The sequence below is a fragment of the Silurus aristotelis genome (genome assembly GCF_946808225.1).
Source record: "Silurus aristotelis genome assembly, chromosome: 17".
NCBI classification, from domain to species: Eukaryota; Metazoa; Chordata; class Actinopteri; order Siluriformes; family Siluridae; genus Silurus; species Silurus aristotelis.
The window spans coordinates 8,440,007-8,457,359 of NC_139590.1; the positions used below are offsets into that span (position 1 = coordinate 8,440,007).

The following is a 17,353-nucleotide window of genomic DNA, read 5'->3' on the forward strand; positions in this document are numbered from 1 at the left end:
TAGGAAGGGCATCCAGTGTAAAAACGTGCCAAATCGAAAATGTGGATCACGAACCAGAATTGCATACCTGATCGGGCGAGGCCCGGGTTACCAACGACTGCCACAAGTATCGTTAGCCAACAGGGTACCGGTGAAATTGGGCTACTGTTGGCCGAAGGAGGAGAAGGAGAGGAGGAAGACGTCTACAGAGCAGAGACAGCAGGAAAAGGAGAAGTGCAGGAGAGTGGAGGTGAGGGTGGGTATTTTATATGTTGGTACTATGACGGGTAAAGGGAGAGAGGTAGCTGATATGATGGAGAGGGGAAAGGTAGATATGTTGTGTGTTCAGGAGACCAAGTGGAAAGGGAGTAGGACCAGGAACATTGAAGGGGGGTTTAAACAGTTCTACCATGGTGTTGATGGAAAGAGAAATAGTGTAGTGGTGATTCTGAACAAAGAGTTTAGTAAGAGTAGTGGAGGTGAAGAGAGTTTCCCAATGTTATGAAGCTGGAAGTTGAAGGGGGTGATGATAAATGTTATCAGTGCCTATGCACTAAAGTGTGCTGTAAGACGGAGGAGTAAGAAAAATTCTGGAATGAGTTAGATGAAGTGGTAGAAGGTGTACCTATGAATGAAAGATTGGTGATCAGGACAGACTTTAATGGGCATGTTGGTAAAGGGAACTGAGTTGATGAGGAGGTGATGGGTAGGTATGACTTTAAAGAGAGGAATGTGGAAGGGCAGATGGTGGTAGATTGTGCTTAAAGGATGCAAATAGCAGTGGTGAACACGTATTTTAAGATGTATATCCAGCTTTATGGATGTGGTGAGGAAAGACATGCAGGTTTGAAAGAGGCAGATGTAGAGGACAGGGGGTTATGATTTCCTCTGTAGCGACCCCTAATGGAAGAAGCCGAAAGAAGAAGAAGAAGAAAAGGTCATGCGGCGCACGCTACGTTTTATCTGGCAACCTGGGGTTTTTTTTTGTGCGTTTCTATCGTGTGATCTGGCAACCCGACCCCGACGCCAGGTTGCGACGCGGCGTCAGCTGTCCGTGTTTGTTTATTACACGGGAGGTGTTGTGGCGGCTTTGGCGCAAAAATAGCACCATTACTAAACCTCCGAGAATGATTTAATGACGGTACATTTCTTTACCTTCTTTTCTAACACTCACGCAGACGTGACACAGATGTAACGTACGTTATCCGGAACAGCACATTTTAAAAATGAGTGCCTTTCTGATATCAATGTTCGAAGGTCGTCCTTCCCTCTGTAGCTAGTTAGCATCAGTAGTTATTATCTCGTTTAAGCAGCAGAGTATATTTGTGTTTATTTATGCTGCTGTTTTTATTTCAAAACACAAATTTGTGCAATCTTTATTGCTATAATCGATCGGTTATTTCCTGCTCTGCATTACCAGGGCTTTACGGAACTAGCCACGATGCTAGTCAGTTAATATTACGTTAAAATTAACGGCGGAAGAATAAAATAGTTGAACAAGCTGTAAGTTGGTCATAGAAAGTGACATTCTCAGTCTCCTGTTACTGCTGATAAAATCACGATAAACTCTAATGTTAATGTATAATAACACTGAAGTTAACCATTTCCTGATGTGGGGAAGTTTAAATCAGTTTTTAATAGCGAACGAGCTTTCAGGCAGTTTCCTGGACATGAAAAAACTTAAATTAGAATAGATTAGATTCAATTTATTGTCATTACATATGTACAACTACAAGGCAACGAAATGCAGTTTGGGTCTAACCAGAGTGCAATAACAGCAAGTGCAGGATATATAGTGTTTACATGATTTACATAAGTAAAATAGAATGGAATATAGGACTATAAACAGTAATTTACAGATGTGTATGTACTATGAATATATATGTACTATGAATATAATATACAGATGAATATATATATATATATATATATATATATATATATATATATATATATATATATGTACTATGAATATAATATACAGATGAAAATATATGTACTATGAAAAATACTATACAGATGAGTAAACATGTACTATGAACATGATTTACAGATGCCTTTTACTATAAACAGAGATTTACAGAGGATGTGAACGGTGAACATAATATATTGCTATTACTATAAACAGAAAACCGGTATATGTACAATGGTAATAAGGTAATGGGGAGCTGCAATACAAAGAAAGCAGTGTGCAAATGAGCAAAGTTTTGTGTAAACAGTCCATTAGTGCAATAACAAGGTGTGAGGTGAGAAATGAGCAAGTGTCCAAGTAAGCATATGTTAAAGATCCATGAAGTTAATGAGAAGCTCAAGAACATTGAGATTGGGTTTGGACTGTAATTAATATGAACAATTTATTACAATGGCTTATGACCACAGTTTGCATGAACAGTTCTGTATTTAAGCATTTACAGATGAACCTTAACAATGATGGATCTGTAATGAATGGACATTCAGTGCCATCCAGATGTGTATGGGTTCCCTTTTTTAGTCTGGTTCCTCTCAAGGTTTCTTCCTTATTCCATCTCAGGGAGGTTTTCAACGCAACAAATTAATAGGCAATAAACCTATACTTTCTTTTATAAAACGTTATAACCACGTTATCTCTGTAAAGCTGCTTTGAGATCTTGTCCATTGTTAAAAGCGTTACACAAAATTTTTTTACACAAAAATCACTTGAATTGGAAAAAGTCGAACTGTGATTTTATTACATGTGAAATAATAAAACTCTAGTGAATTTATATTAGGTGAACATTAGGTGATTCTTTTTTGAGTCTTGTTTCTCTCAAGGTTGTGTCCTAATATCTCACAGGGTTTTTTCCTTGCTTGCTCATTAGGGAAAAACTTATAGGCACTGACTTGTTCATATTTTATAACCTCTTGATGTCTGTAAAATCTGTATTACTTGCTACAAATCTGGTAGTGGCAACGTTGAAGTCTGAACATAACAAGCTAATGGAAAGAAAAGGTTATTAGAGTTTAACTGGTGGATTTTCCAATACCGAGAGTTATGTTGTATTGTACTCGCCGATAACCGATTAATCATTAATTTTAAAATGGATACTGGTTAAAAAAAAATAATAATAACACTCCATTTGAAATACTACTAAACTTTATTATAAAAAGAATTGTAATTTCAATGCTCTGGCCTTTGTGAAGACATTTACAGATGGCCGTTTTGGAGCATGAGTTGGGATGTATGTGAAATCGTAAAACACTTTACAGTAAGATTCCATTTGTAACATTAACCGAAGTTAAAAGATTCTTGAGAAGTATAGTTTATTTTTTGTTTGTTAATTTTTAACATTTACTATTACATTTGTAAATGAATGAATTTTTATTTTATCTGTTAACTTTAGTTAATGCACTATTAACGAACATGAATGAGATACGCCTCTAGAGGCCGCTCTTGTACAATGTCGGCGAACCTTTTCAGCCTCTCCAGAAACAGACGCAACACGGAAAAACTATCGGTATAGATTTTTGCCAATAGTTCCAGCAATCAAATATTGGTGCCTATCAATCGGTCAATAATTCCTATTACTTCAAGCCCAGTTTAAGTAAAAAGTAGCAAAGCAAAGTTGCTGTTTATGCGATCCTGAACTCGAATCTTTATGATTGAATATGTAAGAACATATTTGTGTTCTCTATCAGTAGAGAATCTCCATTGAAACTGTCTCTACAGATTTCTAGAGAATTCTACCAAGAATGTATTTAGATACTCTCATATCAGTCACAAGTAATATCTAGCCTGAGGGATGCAAACTGTTGCACTTAACTGCAAGAAGAAAGATGTCTTTGTGATTTTTATGGACTTGCCAGTCATAGGTGCAATACACTGCACATTGTGATTGTAAATAGCAAACTAATTAACATGTCTCTGAAATGTGCCAACTTCAGAGGCAGTAAGATGGCAGTGTGTGCTCTGTCCATGTTGGATGGCCTGGGTGAAGAGGCCACAGCGCTGGGTGGTGTGCTCATCCTTCTCCTCGCACTGGTCCTGGCCTGGCTCTCCACCCACGTTGCTGACCGCGGCGATCACATCCTGGGCACCATTCTCACTGTCGGTGCCCACGCCTCACTGATTGGTCTGGGGGGCCACGACGGCTACGCTGTTGCACCGTCCAGCTCTGAGACAGGTGAGCAGCAGAGCGATGAGACAACAGATGAGGACAAACAAGAGGACGATGACGAAGAAGGCGAGGGCGGCGAGGAGCTGCTGGATATCCAAGGAGGCAGGAGGAAAATGAGCAGAGAGCGTGAGGGAGAGAACGAGGGCACGGAGGATGAGGAGGATGAGGAGAAGAGCATCACGGTGCGACTGAAGTTTATGAATGATACAGAGGAACTGGCTGTGCTGAAGCCTCAGGATACAGTTGGAGTGTTGAAGAGGTGAGAAGAAACACATCACTAATAATAGATTTTTAACTTCATCACAGTAGATGGATTTCTAACCCAGTTAGACTATTTGCATAAGAACAAATAAGTTGGCTGTGATTGGCTGCTTAAATCCACAGATTTGTATACATTCACATGTTAGGGTATTTATTTAAAGGTGTATATTTTGGATAATTATTGGAGTTTTGTATTACTTCAAGACATCAAATCACTCTTTATCCTCAGTAAGTACTTCTCTGGGCGTGAGCGTCAGGTCAAGCTGATCTATCAAGGGCATTTGCTGCAGGACCCACGACGCACCCTGCTCTCACTTAACATCACTCACAACAGCGTGCTGCACTGCCACATCTGCCAGGCTCAGAGTCCTGCCTTGCCCCAGGCCGAGCCAGACGAGGGCCAGCATGCTCAAGCAGGAGCGGGTATCAGCGGGGGCCTGCGCTCGGCCGCTCTCACGTTCAGCACGGGCAGTCTTGTGATCCCGGTGTTCGTAGTGCTGCTAGCCGTGGTCTGGTATTTCCGCTTCAACTACCGGCAGCTGTTCACAGCGCCGGCCACTGTCTCTCTGGTGGGAGTCACCGTCTTCTTTAGTTTCCTCATCTTCGGCATGCACAGCCGCTGAGGATACAGACAGAAGAAGGAAAGATGCACGGAGTCAAGTCGTAGAGAGGAAAAAAATTATTTGGGGGAAAAAGATAGACTATTCACTCGATCTGTTGAAACACATTTAGGAATATGGAATGAAACAGCAGCAGTTGAGTGATGAGGAGCAGGAATCGTAGCAGACTGAAGTACTCAGGGAGCCTTATGGCTTCTGGTGCCATTTAGATATCTGGTGCGTCTGAGAGAGAGAGAGAGAGAGAGAGAGAGAGAGAGAGAGTGTGTGTGAATGAGCGTCTTTGTGTGTTCAAGGGATTAACTTGTGGCTGAGTAGAGAGAAATTATGCTGTAATTGTGCTTTAGGTTCATGTAATCTTTATAGTAATTTCATCGCAACACAAGATCAGGTTTGTCCTCAAGTCTTCTTTCAGCTTGATTAACTCCGTCACTTTTATTGTCAGTCAGTTTAAAAGAAAAAACGCCAACCTAGACTCGTATCTATCGTTTCTGTAGCATGCAAGAAATTCAGCGTTTCTCTCTGCACCGAGAAATGAGTTGAAAACCTGTTTCATTGGAAGATCACTTAACATAGAATATAACATTTTACCCCCCAAAAAGCTTCAAATATGTAACACAATAATCTGAAATCAAATAATAAATAGGGTTTAGTATGATAAATATGTGACACGAAGCCCTTAATTTTTTCTTTTTGTAATTATAGTAATTGAAGAGCATTCCAAAAAAACTCTTACGTTACTAGATGTAAAGATTCGAGTTACTATAAGATGTGATAGACGGACATGAGGTTGGAAAGCGCCGGAGTTTTCCCGTTCATGATCGTTTTGTTTAACGGCCGCAACATTTCATCTGTAGTTAATCGAGCGCGACAAGATGCGCAAAATAGGGGTCGCGTTTCTTACCAAAACTTTAACAAATACTTTGCGGAAATAGCAGAAGCGCATGCTTGTGTTACTCTAATCATTTAGCAAACGTATTTATTTTCTTTTTCAGATTAAATTTTTGTATGAATAACGAGTGTGCATAGCTTTACCAGCTAATGGTCCTTTTTTGTTTACGATCACAAATCAGTTTTGTTCTACAGTATTACCTTTGAGAGGAGAAACATTATCTTAGTATGGAAATATTTGTTTCTGTAGCAATACACATTGTGCTCTGTGTGCACGAAAAAATGATCAAAGAAAAATACAGGGATAACAAAGGATAGCTACGCTCTGTAAATAAAGTGTATTCTGTGTATAATATTAAAAAAAAGTCGAAAATTAAAAAATGTTCGACATTGAAGGATGACTTGTCACTTTGCTGTACAGAAATAGTGTCTGCAAATTTCTGCACATTATTTTTACTAGGATGTGGCATCTCGTGTTTCTCATTTGCATATCGTAAATATTCATGGAATCTTTTTTTTCAGGGGGGGAAGAGATAGTTCACATAGTTTAAACTTGTTCATAGTTACATTAAAGAAATCTTTTTTTTATTGACACAAAGCATTATTGGAAAACTAACGTAAAACAAAGACATGCTCCAGGTGGGATGTGGTCCTGAGACACACCAGGTTTTATTCACAATACCACAGGACGTTCAGCACGGAGTGAGAGAACCAACGCCAGCATTGAAAATGTACAACATATCCATACACACTGCACAACTTTCTATGTACAGACAAGAAATAGTGCAATTTTTACCACAGAAATCGGAATCCACAATTTATTAAAATATAAAAGAAAATTAGCGTGGGCCAGAGTCCTAAATTTTGAATCCTGTTAAAACATCTCTGGAGAGACTCCAAAGTGGCCTGTCCACTGCCGGGCCCCATCCAGGTGTGCAAAGCTTGTTGAGTCATACCAAAAAAAGACTCAAGGCTGTAATTGCCGCCAAAGGTGCTTCAGATAAGTGCTGATTAAAGAGTCTAAATACTTATGCACATGGGCACGTTTTTGCGAATACACCACAAAAAATAAAAACCTCCGTGAACACAATAATAAAGCATACTATGTACAGACAAGGTTGATTTTTTCTTTTTACTAACACATACGTGTTAAGCATTCTTATTCTGAATTTTGTGCTTGTCTTTTACATGTCTGTACTGAGTTTGGTCTTTTAAAAACATCGTCTTTTCGCATTGTGTGACGCTAAGCTTTTTACCTAATGGTCTATGGGAGCACAAACGCATTACATTTGTATTCTGGACTTGTGCTCCTATGTTCATAGTATGCTTTATTATTAATGTGTTTACCGAGTTTGGTCTTTTCAAAACAGTTTTTTCGCATCGTCACGTTAAGCGTGTTTTTCACGTGTCCCTGTACATTTGACCTTTTTTTTTTTTTTTAAATGTATTATCTAGAATTCTGTTTTCACTTTGTCATTATGGAGTATGGAGTGTAGATTAATAAGGGGGGGTAAAAATCAGTTTGAACGATTGTAGTATAAGACCTCAACATAAAATTGAAAAAAGGTGAAGGGGGATTTGAATACTTTCTGAATGCACACACACACAAACACACACACTGCGCTTTGAAATAGCAAAGGATAAAATAAACAGAATTCAGTGTAACGATCATGATGCAGTTTGTGTGGTGTTATTTTAGTTCAGGTCATCATAAATATTAGGGGCCGGTGGAGGTGGAGGTCTGGGTCTCTTCTTACGATTTGACAGAGCAAGGGCACTCTGGGAGTTGCTGCTGCTGCTGCTAGTGCCTGCACCACCCAGGCCGCTTACACTACTGTTGCTGCTCCCTCCTCCACCACCACCTCCTCCTCCTCCTCCTCCTCCTCTTTCTCGTTCTCCTCGCTCCCCTCCTTTTTCCCTCTCACACACTCCAGCACTACTCATTAGTAGAGAACTCTGTTTCTTTTTCTTCTTAGGTCTCTTAGAGTCTGAGTTATTGGTACCTGAAAGAAAGGGAACAGAGAACAAAGTGAAGATGTATTAGATGATTGGTGATACAGTATCTCACAAAAGTGTGTACACCCCTCACATTTCAGTAACCATTTTAGTAGATCTTATCAATGGACTATACTATAGATATGAGACAGGATATATTTTAGTCAATGTGCAGCTTGAATAGCAGTATCGATTTACTTTCGGCTTCTCCCATTAGGGGTCGCCACAGGGGACCATCCGCATGTTTGATTTGGCACGTTTTTACGCTGGATGCCCTTCCTAACGCAACCCTCCCCATTTATCCGGGCTTGGGACCGGCACTATAAGGCTTGTGCAACCCTAATGGCAGCCATTGGTTCCCTAACCGGGGATCGAACCCGGGCCGCAGCGGTGAGAGCGCTGCGGCCCGGGTCCGCAGCGGTGAGAGCGCCACATCCTAACCACTAGACCACCAGGGAACCTAGCCATATAGATTTACTGTGTTCTAAAAATAACAAAATACAGCATTACTGTCAATTAGTGGCAACAAAAGGGAGTGCACTCTAAAGTGAACATGTCAAAACTGTGTCCAAAGTGTGAATATTTTGTGGGCGCACCATTGAGTATTCAGATCCTTTACTCAGTATTTAGTTGAAGCACTTGGCAGCAATAACACACTTCTTTTTGGGTATGACCCAACAAGATTGGGGGATTTTCTGCCCTTCAATGGAAAATCCCCTCAAGTTTAGTAAAGTTGGATGGGGACCATCAGTGGACAGTCATTTTTATGTCTCATCAGACATGATCAAGAGGGTTTTGGACTCTGGCTGGGCCACTCTATGACATTCTCAGATTTGTCCCTAAACCACTTCTGTGTTGTCTTGGCTGTGTGCTTAGGGTCATTGACATATAAGATGAACCTTTGGCCCAGTCTGAGGTCCTGAGCACCGTGGAACATGTTTTTATTGAGGATATCTCTGTACTTTGCTCCATTCAGCTTTTCCTCAATCCTGAAAATTTGCCCAGACCCTGCTGTAGAAAACACCCCACAGCATGATGCTGCCACCATCATGTTTTACTGTAGAGGTGGTGTTTGGCAGGTGATCAGCAGTGCCTGGATTCCTTCAGAATTGAATTCAGGTCAAGCAGTTCAATCCTTTGTTTCATCAAGCCAGAGGATCTTGTTGAGCCACTCTGCTATAAATCCCAGATCGGTAGAGGACTGCAGTGAGGATTGTCCTTCTGGAACTTTGTCCCATCTCCACACAGGATCTCCTAAGCTCAGAGTGACTATCAGGTTCTTGGTCACCCATCATACTAATGTCTTAACCCCGATTGCTCAGTTTGGCCGGCTGACCAGCGCTTAGAAAAGTTCTGGTTGTGCTACATTTCTTCTACTTGAGAATTATGAAGGCCACTCCAGTCTTGGGGATCTTCAGTTCAGCAGCAAATTTTTTGTAGCTCGCAATATTGTCTCTGAGCTCTGCAGGCGGTTCCTTTGACGTCACGGCTTCGTTTTTGCTCCGATATGCACCATCAGCTGTGAGGCCTTTTATAATGTAGTGGCTGTCTTTCCATATCATACCTAACCAATGACATTTTTCACAGATGGGCTTCAGTCAAGGTGTATAAACATCTTAGCAACAATCAAAAGAATTGGGAGGCACTTGAGCTTTTTTGTTTTGTTTTTGTTTTTAAGTGTTGTGGCGAAGGGTCTGAATACTTATGTACATGTGATAATTTAGGTTGTTTCATATAAAACAAAAAAAAACCTTCTAAAATTCTATATTTACTTTGTCATTATGGGGTACTGGGTGTAGATTAATGAGAAAAATATCCGTTTGATAGATAAAACATACATTGAAAATAGTAAAGGGGGTCTGAATACTTTGAGTGCACTGTATATATTTGTGTGTGTTTGTGTGTGTGTATGTGTGTGTGTGTGTGTGTTTCCAAGCGTTTGTGTATCCTTTATAAGTGGTCCCCAACCCCTGGGCCGCGGACTGGCACCGGTCCGTACAGAAAGAATACATAACACATGATTTCCGTTTTATTTATTATCTGATTCTGAACGATGGTTTATTTTGGAATATCACCGGATTTTCTCCACCACATCTGTCTATGACTCACTCTTGGTGCGTGTCGAAATGCCTCAGTCACATGTCTTACATACATCCCCTACCTTCTTAAATGGGCTGCTCCGGCTCCGTAACACACAATACATTACCTCTAAATTTAAACCCCCAAGCTACCAAAATGAACCAAAAACAACACAGTGGGTTCACGTTTATTATTATATGTAGAAAATACCAGATAAGATATACCTTTATTCGTCCCACAGTGGGGACGTCCGACACGGCAAAAAAAAGGTTGGGAACCGCTGCTTTATAACATTTAATTCTGTTCACTACAAAATGGTATAGTACAACCTATGTAAAGTACTCCATACTCAACTAAACAATTAGGGTTCAGAGGCAGGTAATACGAACACCTGACATTTTGTGTGTGTGTGTGTGTGTGTGTGTGTGTGTGTGTAGACATTATTCCTTGCATCCACCTGCATGTTAGAACCTTATGTTCATTTTATTTTGCAATGTTATATGAATTACTCACTGGTTTTGGAGGAGGCGGAGTCTGAAGGTGAGATGTCAGAAGAGCCATCCCACTGGAGGCGGGACATAATGAGCTGTCCATCAGGGGTGTCATATGAGTCATTTTCCAGCACTGACTCCGGGTCGGGCAGTGTCGACCTGCCAAACAACAACGAGGAGTCAAGGAAGGAGTCTCCGGTGTCAGCACTATGTAACAGTCAGTAAGGTTTTTTTATCAGGGAAAGAGTTTGAGCTTTTTCCTTGCTACAATGATAAGCTCCAAAAAAGATGTTGTTATTATTAAAAGAGAAACTAGAGGCTAGAAAAGAAATGACTATTTATATATGCTATAACAGGAAATTTTAAAAAGCAGAAAGATATTTCTAATTTTAAATAAACAATTTGGTTACAACATTCATTGCTGCGGTATAAGAGAAAGAAAACTGTTGGGGCAATCCCAGTGGTCTTTATTTCTTTTTTATTATTATTATTTTTAAACGTAGTGCGTAATTGCATGGCATCTAATATATTGTTGAAATATTACTGCATAAACAAATATGTTGTTAATTAAAAAAAAAAATTATATAAATTATTTACACGTGAGCTCTTCGTGTCAACCCCCAATATTCAAATTATATACTTTTGGAAAACTGGATGTAACTTTGCACGATTCATGCAAGACCTCAACATAATGTATCTCACCAAGGAGATCCTGGGGAGAAGCAAAAATGGGGGGAAAAAAGGAGAAAAGGCAGAGGGGATGTAAAGGTGACTTGAGGACTTTTCTCAATTCAGAAACTAGGCCATCACTTCCACTTGCTCTTCCACTTGAGGTAATTTGAAATAGTTTAGGCTTAATCAAAGCACCACCTGACCGACCTAAACATATTTATCCTTCAATGCAGATAAAAATAACAAGAGGAAGAGACATGCTTCCAAATTGTAATTGGGACTTTTTCAGCTTAAAGTCCAGTAAGTCAGGGAGGGAGGGTCAAACTCACGCGGACGGCCCCAGGAGGAAAACTCTGACTGCCCTCCTCTGCTCGTCCGTGTGCTGGGGACAGCGCTGGGACCTGCCAGGACACAACGTGGCATTACGCAATGCATCAGACACACACTGCCTGGGGACACAGACATTGCCAGCAACCAGCAAGACATGATAGGGAGATATCAGGTTAGATATTAGCGGTTAGGACCAGACTTGGGTGCTGGCAGATGTCTAAGGAGTCCCACAAGGGGAATCACAGGCAGTGCTTGTTCATAGCAACCTTGACCTGTCCAATTTGAAGATAAAACAATCGTCCAATCGTTAATGGAAATGCAAGAGTTTGGTCGAATGTTACAAAACAAAGTGATCAGCCAAATTAATAATAGATTCTATTAACGGCTGAGTTTCAGCAACATTCATATAAAAAAATAAATGAATTCAGAGTCGTATTGAGTTGCCACTTGTGTTCCATAAGATCAGTCCCAACATGGACATGATCATTTCCATTTACACAAATGAAAAAGATCATGCCTTTGCACGATACATGCAAAATCACATACAGCCTTATGTCTTAGTACACGTACACGAACACACGTACACACAATCTACACTGAACTCCTTTGTATCTCTGGTCCTAATCTTTCGCTCCTGAATATATGAAATAAAAAAAACTCATGTTCATATATTTACATGTTTAGTTTTTGTAACTGTTTTTATTTTTTTTAAGGTCATTAACAGTATTATAAACATAATTTTTTTTTTTTGGTGGTGTTTGTAGGCATAGGGTCTCTGTGCACAGTTATTCTGAGAGGTGTGTGAGGGCCAACTCGCTTACCGTGTGCACATCTTCTTAGTGTGCTCGGATACGACCCCACATTGCTGAGGAGACAAAAGCCTCCTGTTATTCAACTCGGAAATCTCAAAACATGCTTTGTGTGGCATGTCTCGTGGCAAATTCCAAAACAGCAATGACACAGTCACTAATCACATAACATTTCATATTCAACCTGTTAGGAGGATAAACAAGCTGATTGTGCACAATGTTTTGTTGAAAAACAATTAGGGACAAAACAAGCAGGGAAAAAAAAAAAAGATTACTGTAGTCAGGAGAAATCTGAGCTCTTCTGGTCCTAGGGTCTCATAGCTGATCCCGGAAATGAAGTTGTACTATAGAGAAGAGGACAGAAAAGATTAGAGCAAATTCACAGCAAACTGATAAAAAATAGGTAAGAACAGCATCAGAAGAGTCATCGAGTACCTTGTAAAGGTCGGGATTTATGTTACCACTGAGCTCGCCTGTGCAGAAAATGATACTGAAGTTATTTTCAGGAAAAAATAAATAAATAAATCACACCATTTGCCATTCCATAGTCTTATAAGCCACACAAGGTTACCCTTCTAAGGAAATAACACATGGTGTGCAGTTTTAAGAAAATAATCAGTGATGCAGTTGGAAATACAGCAATTTATTAAAGAATGACACACTGTAAAATGTGTCTCCTGTCATCACTTATTTTATATCAGCTATAAACAAAAAAAGTACATTTGACAGAAACATAAGCTCCTGAAGACTTTCCAAATGGCAGAAAAATTTGTAATCTAAGAATTACAAAGTGCTGACAATGGATATTTGTGTTAAATAGGCATTTCCTTAAAGAAAATGGCTATTTGTTATATTCTGAATGAATAGCATTTTTATTATAGCCATCATTATTAAATGTCCACCATACAATTCATTGCGAATGAGCTGTTACTGAAAAAACGGCAATGTACTGCAACGAGCATAAACCCGTGATTACAGGTGGTAATACAGTCGGAGCTGCTGTTAAAGAAACTTGAACACCTTCTGAACAATCAAAATCAGGACTGTGGTATATTATATGGTTAATATCATGAAAAATTTCAACTCACCATTTTTGTGTTTCAGAGACTTGGACCTTCGGGGGGAATTTGGATTCTGTGGAGTCAGACGCAAGATAGAAAAGTTTATCGTCTGGGTTTGAAACGATAGTAATTTGTGTGTAGTAAAACAAATTTCCCACTGCGTTTACACAGCTACCGATGATGAAACTCACCAAAAATGTCCTAATCTATAACATTCAGGTGAATTTTTTTTAATACCTTTTCTGACTTTCTCTTCTTGGCTGCAACGAACAATAAAAACAAACACCTGCATTAAAACCTGCACAAGTCTTTGTACTAGGTTGGGTTTACAATGAAGACACGGTCGAAATATTGGACAGAATGAAACAGCTCACGTTTCTTTTCCGATCCGTATGACCAGTCGTTGTCATTGACGTCATCGTTGTCCTCTTGGTCACTTTCTGACTTGCTTGTGTTGTTGCTGCTGGCTATCCTGAACGCACACAGAGTACAGTACAGACACTTTCAAAAGTGGAATCATTTGTGCTTTAAAGACAAACTAGGTTGAATTTTACATCTAAGCAAGAGTATGGAGGTGCACTGTGATCAGCTGCTTTTACTAATGCTTATTCATTTATTGAAAAATAGGAAACTGATTTTTTTTTTTTTTTTTTTTATGTCTGATAGTTGCTTTCTGGATTCTGCACCAGGCGACAGTAGCAATACTAAAGATTAGTTAAAGGCAGGACATATCATGTAATAAATTGCAATTAAAATGTTTACATATCTGCTGAAATCCTGACTTTATAATTAAAGAGGCAAAGGCAGAGCAATAATATGAAAGGAACAGATTAATAGAATAAGTGATTTGGTTCTCAAACATGTCTGCTTTTATAACATTACATCATTTATTAAGGGAGTGAAAAAATTTTTTATTATTACTTTTCTATATTCTTGTGTCATAATATCCACCTCACATTGAGTCTGCAAGACACTACTGAAGAAGTGACTTGAATTTTATGGCAGATATTTGAAGATGCATAATTTCACAACTAAAAACAACAACCATAAGACAGCAAATGTAGCTTAACCGGGGGAAAATGTGGCATTTTTAATTGTTTAATAGTATAATATTGATTTGAAATGGTATACTTAATCATGACGGTATCGCTGAGCCACGCAACATCTCTGAAATTATGGTTGCAATTTCAATGTTGACGTAAAAACATTTCACGCTTGCGTCTGCTGCAAAACGTGTTCTTGATATTGACTGTAAGCCAAACTCTACATTTTGACTTGAAAGGAAAGCAGGTGTAAACAATGAGCTGACCTGCGGCTGGCAATGCGGCTGCTATTGCGCCCCATTCCCAAACACTTCTCCAGGTGAGGGGCGAATCGTGAGGCTGCTATGCTCCTGTTGCAGTTTGGACACACACACTCCTTGTTCTTCCACTGGTTGTACACTTGTCCAAATATATCCAACCCTGGCTGGTCTACGATTTCTACAGGGCAGAAATACAGAAAAGAGAAATCCGTCTTCACATAAAGACTCGTCATTAAACCCAAATGCATTGACAAAACGTGAAGAAGTGAATCCTTTTCCGAGCATTCGGGAACTAATAATCTCTGCTTTTGACTCGTGGCTTTTAGAAAAGTCTCTCCAAATGCTAAACCTATCACATAATATTTACATATTCAAATTCCACGTTTTCCTACACATTCCAAATGATATTTTTTATGCAGTTGTGGACAATTAATGGCTGGAAAGCGATGGATTCATTTGTGAAACTATTTGCCAAGTTCCCCAGATAGAAGGTGCCCTCAAGGCCTGGATATAACTGTATACCCTTTCCAAGATATTTGACATTAATTATTTGAATAGCCTGTCGAATTTTTATTGTTACATAAACAAAAACTTAAATATAAAAAGTGTTTTAAGTTAAAGGAATGCCTGGCTGCAAACAGTCTGGGAACCGCTGCACACAGAAATGTTGGACCACCTCGAATGCGTAGGATGGCTACTTTTCTACTCACCAAAATCCTTCATGCTTTCTTGATCCGTCTCATCGAGGAAAAAGTAGCCTTGCTTGACAGCTCGGTGCACTTCGAAGCAAAGCCCCAAACACGCATCTTCCACCAAGTCTGAGTAGATGTCATGAGCCGTGGCCTTAAAAAAACAAAAACAAAACAAGTGGCGATCACTTATCAAGTTTGTTTATAACATCAAATTGTGTGTGTGTGTGTATATATATATATATATATATATATATATATATATATATATATATATATATATATATATATATACACGTACAATAATGACATTTACCTCTAGCTTGGTGTTATCCAGGCCTGACAGTGACATATCATCCATTTTCATTTGCAAAAGCTATTGTAGGGCGTCTGGCATAATTAATGGGTTATGCTGCAAAAAAAACAGGAAAGAAGAATATATATTTTACTCTCTCTTTTTAGTTGTTCTAGATTCCAGAAAACAACATAAACAGATTTAACTGATACACTCATATTTTTTTTTCTGTGTTTAAGTCCAGAGAAAAAAACTAAACAAAAACCTGAATATCTCCTACTAAGTGAAACATCGTAGACTATGTTATAGACGATCACTGATTTTAATGGACAACTGGGAAACATTCTTTTTTTTTTGTGCAAATTTGTTGAAAATAACAAAGAAATCTGGATAATACATTAGTACCAGGTGCCCAAGTGGCCTGTTCTAATGGCTGGTCACGATTCGCTGATTCGCTAAATATTAAACAATGAAAAATATTCAATTACAAATAGTTGATATATATTTTTAATTAACCTCGTTTACAGAGGAAACCTGGAACCTTTATTTATTTATTTTATCTTTATTATTATCAGACAGCATGGGAAATACATCCACAGGCAACATAGCAGAATCTGCGGGCAGTTCACCGGATAACAATTTTGACATTTAATAAACAGGATTATTTACAAGAAGACAACTCGTTTATAAATAGTTTAAAAAATGTATATTGAGTCTTAAACAAACCGATTCGATTTCTATCGAATACACAGGTGAATTGAAACAGGAACTGCTATTAGCTGTTAGCTCATTTGGCACATTCAGGATACAGGCAGTATCTCAAACTGCGCATTTATGAGATAAATAAAGAATGTCAGCAGTGTTATATTAATAACTAATACACTAAATAATATGTATTTCCGTGTGTGCAACTAAGGAACCAAACGCCATCTGCGTGTAACACAATAACATATGAAACCTACCAACAAGTCCAGCGTTTCAGTCCTTCTAGCAAGTTTCTACACTTCACCCTACTACAGTTAAATATAGTGATTTTTTTACTGAATGTTTTTAGATTTAATTATCTAGTATATGGATGAAAACGCCGCTGAATATATCAATATGGAAGAATAATAAAACGCAGCCATTTTGACAGGCGCAAGGCATCGCTAATCACCTACCGATCATCAGCACAGCGATCATCGGGATTCCTGTGTTTATTTTTCTTCTTCTTCTTCCGCCTTCTCCCGTTAGGGGTCGCCACAACGGATAATCCGTCTCCATATCACTCTGTCCTCTACATCTGCCTCTTACAAACCACCCACCTGCATGTCTTCACCTCACAACATAGCACATCCTTACCAGCTCGGTCCCTCTGCCTGGTCAACTGTTACAAATCATTTTGTCCTTCCTGAATGTCCAACTTCTTATACAGCTCCTTATATGCCTTTTCTGTGTCTTCTGCCACATCCCTCTTTACCTGCTGCCACATCCCCTTATACTCTTACCTTCCTTCTAATACTTTCTCATTTCATCAAGACTATTTGTCTTCCTTTTTCTTTTAAGATGTCCCACCAGGTACCTTTCTAGCTTTTTCTCTCATCACTTCTGCAGTAGTTGCCCAATCATCCAGCACCTCTTCACCACCGAGTCCCTGACCCCTGACCCCTTTACTGAATTTCACGCAACGGTCGTTCCCCTTCAGTTTTCACCATCTTGTTTTTGTTTCAGTCTTCACTTTCTTCTTCTTCTCCAAAACAATCCTACAG

At 39.1% G+C, this 17,353-nt stretch overlaps 2 protein-coding genes across 4 annotated transcripts; one reads left to right on the forward strand and one right to left on the reverse strand.

Annotated features, from left to right (window-relative positions):
- Positions 1-585: 585 nt before the first annotated feature.
- Positions 586-6,276, forward strand: tmub2 (transmembrane and ubiquitin-like domain containing 2). Its single transcript, XM_083567428.1, has 3 exons — positions 586-1,120; positions 3,880-4,371; positions 4,603-6,276. Exons 2-3 carry the CDS (start codon positions 3,890-3,892, stop codon positions 4,994-4,996), a joined length of 876 nt encoding a protein of 291 aa, XP_083423554.1. The 5' UTR covers positions 586-1,120; positions 3,880-3,889; the 3' UTR covers positions 4,997-6,276.
- A 158-nt stretch (positions 6,277-6,434) lies between these two features.
- atxn7l3a (ataxin 7 like 3a) lies at positions 6,435-16,894 on the reverse strand. 3 transcript variants are annotated; one of them, XM_083567412.1, is made up of 13 exons: positions 16,766-16,894; positions 15,627-15,722; positions 15,332-15,464; positions 14,628-14,799; positions 13,693-13,790; positions 13,556-13,578; positions 13,346-13,391; positions 12,693-12,730; positions 12,533-12,601; positions 12,270-12,313; positions 11,448-11,519; positions 10,469-10,605; positions 6,435-7,884 (listed from the first exon to the last, which is right to left on the reverse strand). In XM_083567412.1, the coding sequence occupies exons 2-13, from the start codon at positions 15,675-15,677 to the stop codon at positions 7,577-7,579; spliced, it is 1,191 nt and encodes a 396-aa protein (XP_083423538.1). In that variant the 5' UTR covers positions 15,678-15,722; positions 16,766-16,894; the 3' UTR covers positions 6,435-7,576. The 3 variants fall into 3 exon arrangements, with proteins under 3 accessions (XP_083423538.1, XP_083423537.1, XP_083423539.1); XM_083567411.1 differs by having other exon boundaries at positions 16,568-16,778; XM_083567413.1 differs by lacking the exon at positions 11,448-11,519 and having other exon boundaries at positions 16,568-16,778.
- Positions 16,895-17,353: the final 459 nt, after the last annotated feature.

Coding starts and splice junctions, on each gene's coding strand:
- atxn7l3a (XM_083567412.1), bottom strand. CDS start 15,677: ATGAAAATGGATGATATGTCACTGTCAGGCCTGGATAACACCAAGCTA. Junction 13,392..13,555: donor AGAAGAGAAAGTCAGAAAAG/GTATTAAAAAAA, acceptor CTGACTCCACAG/AATCCAAATTCCCCCCGAAG. Junction 10,606..11,447: donor TTCCTCCTGGGGCCGTCCGC/GTGAGTTTGACC, acceptor GTTGTTTGGCAG/GTCGACACTGCCCGACCCGG.
- tmub2 (XM_083567428.1), top strand. CDS start 3,890: ATGGCAGTGTGTGCTCTGTCCATGTTGGATGGCCTGGGTGAAGAGGCC. Junction 4,372..4,602: donor ACAGTTGGAGTGTTGAAGAG/GTGAGAAGAAAC, acceptor CTTTATCCTCAG/TAAGTACTTCTCTGGGCGTG.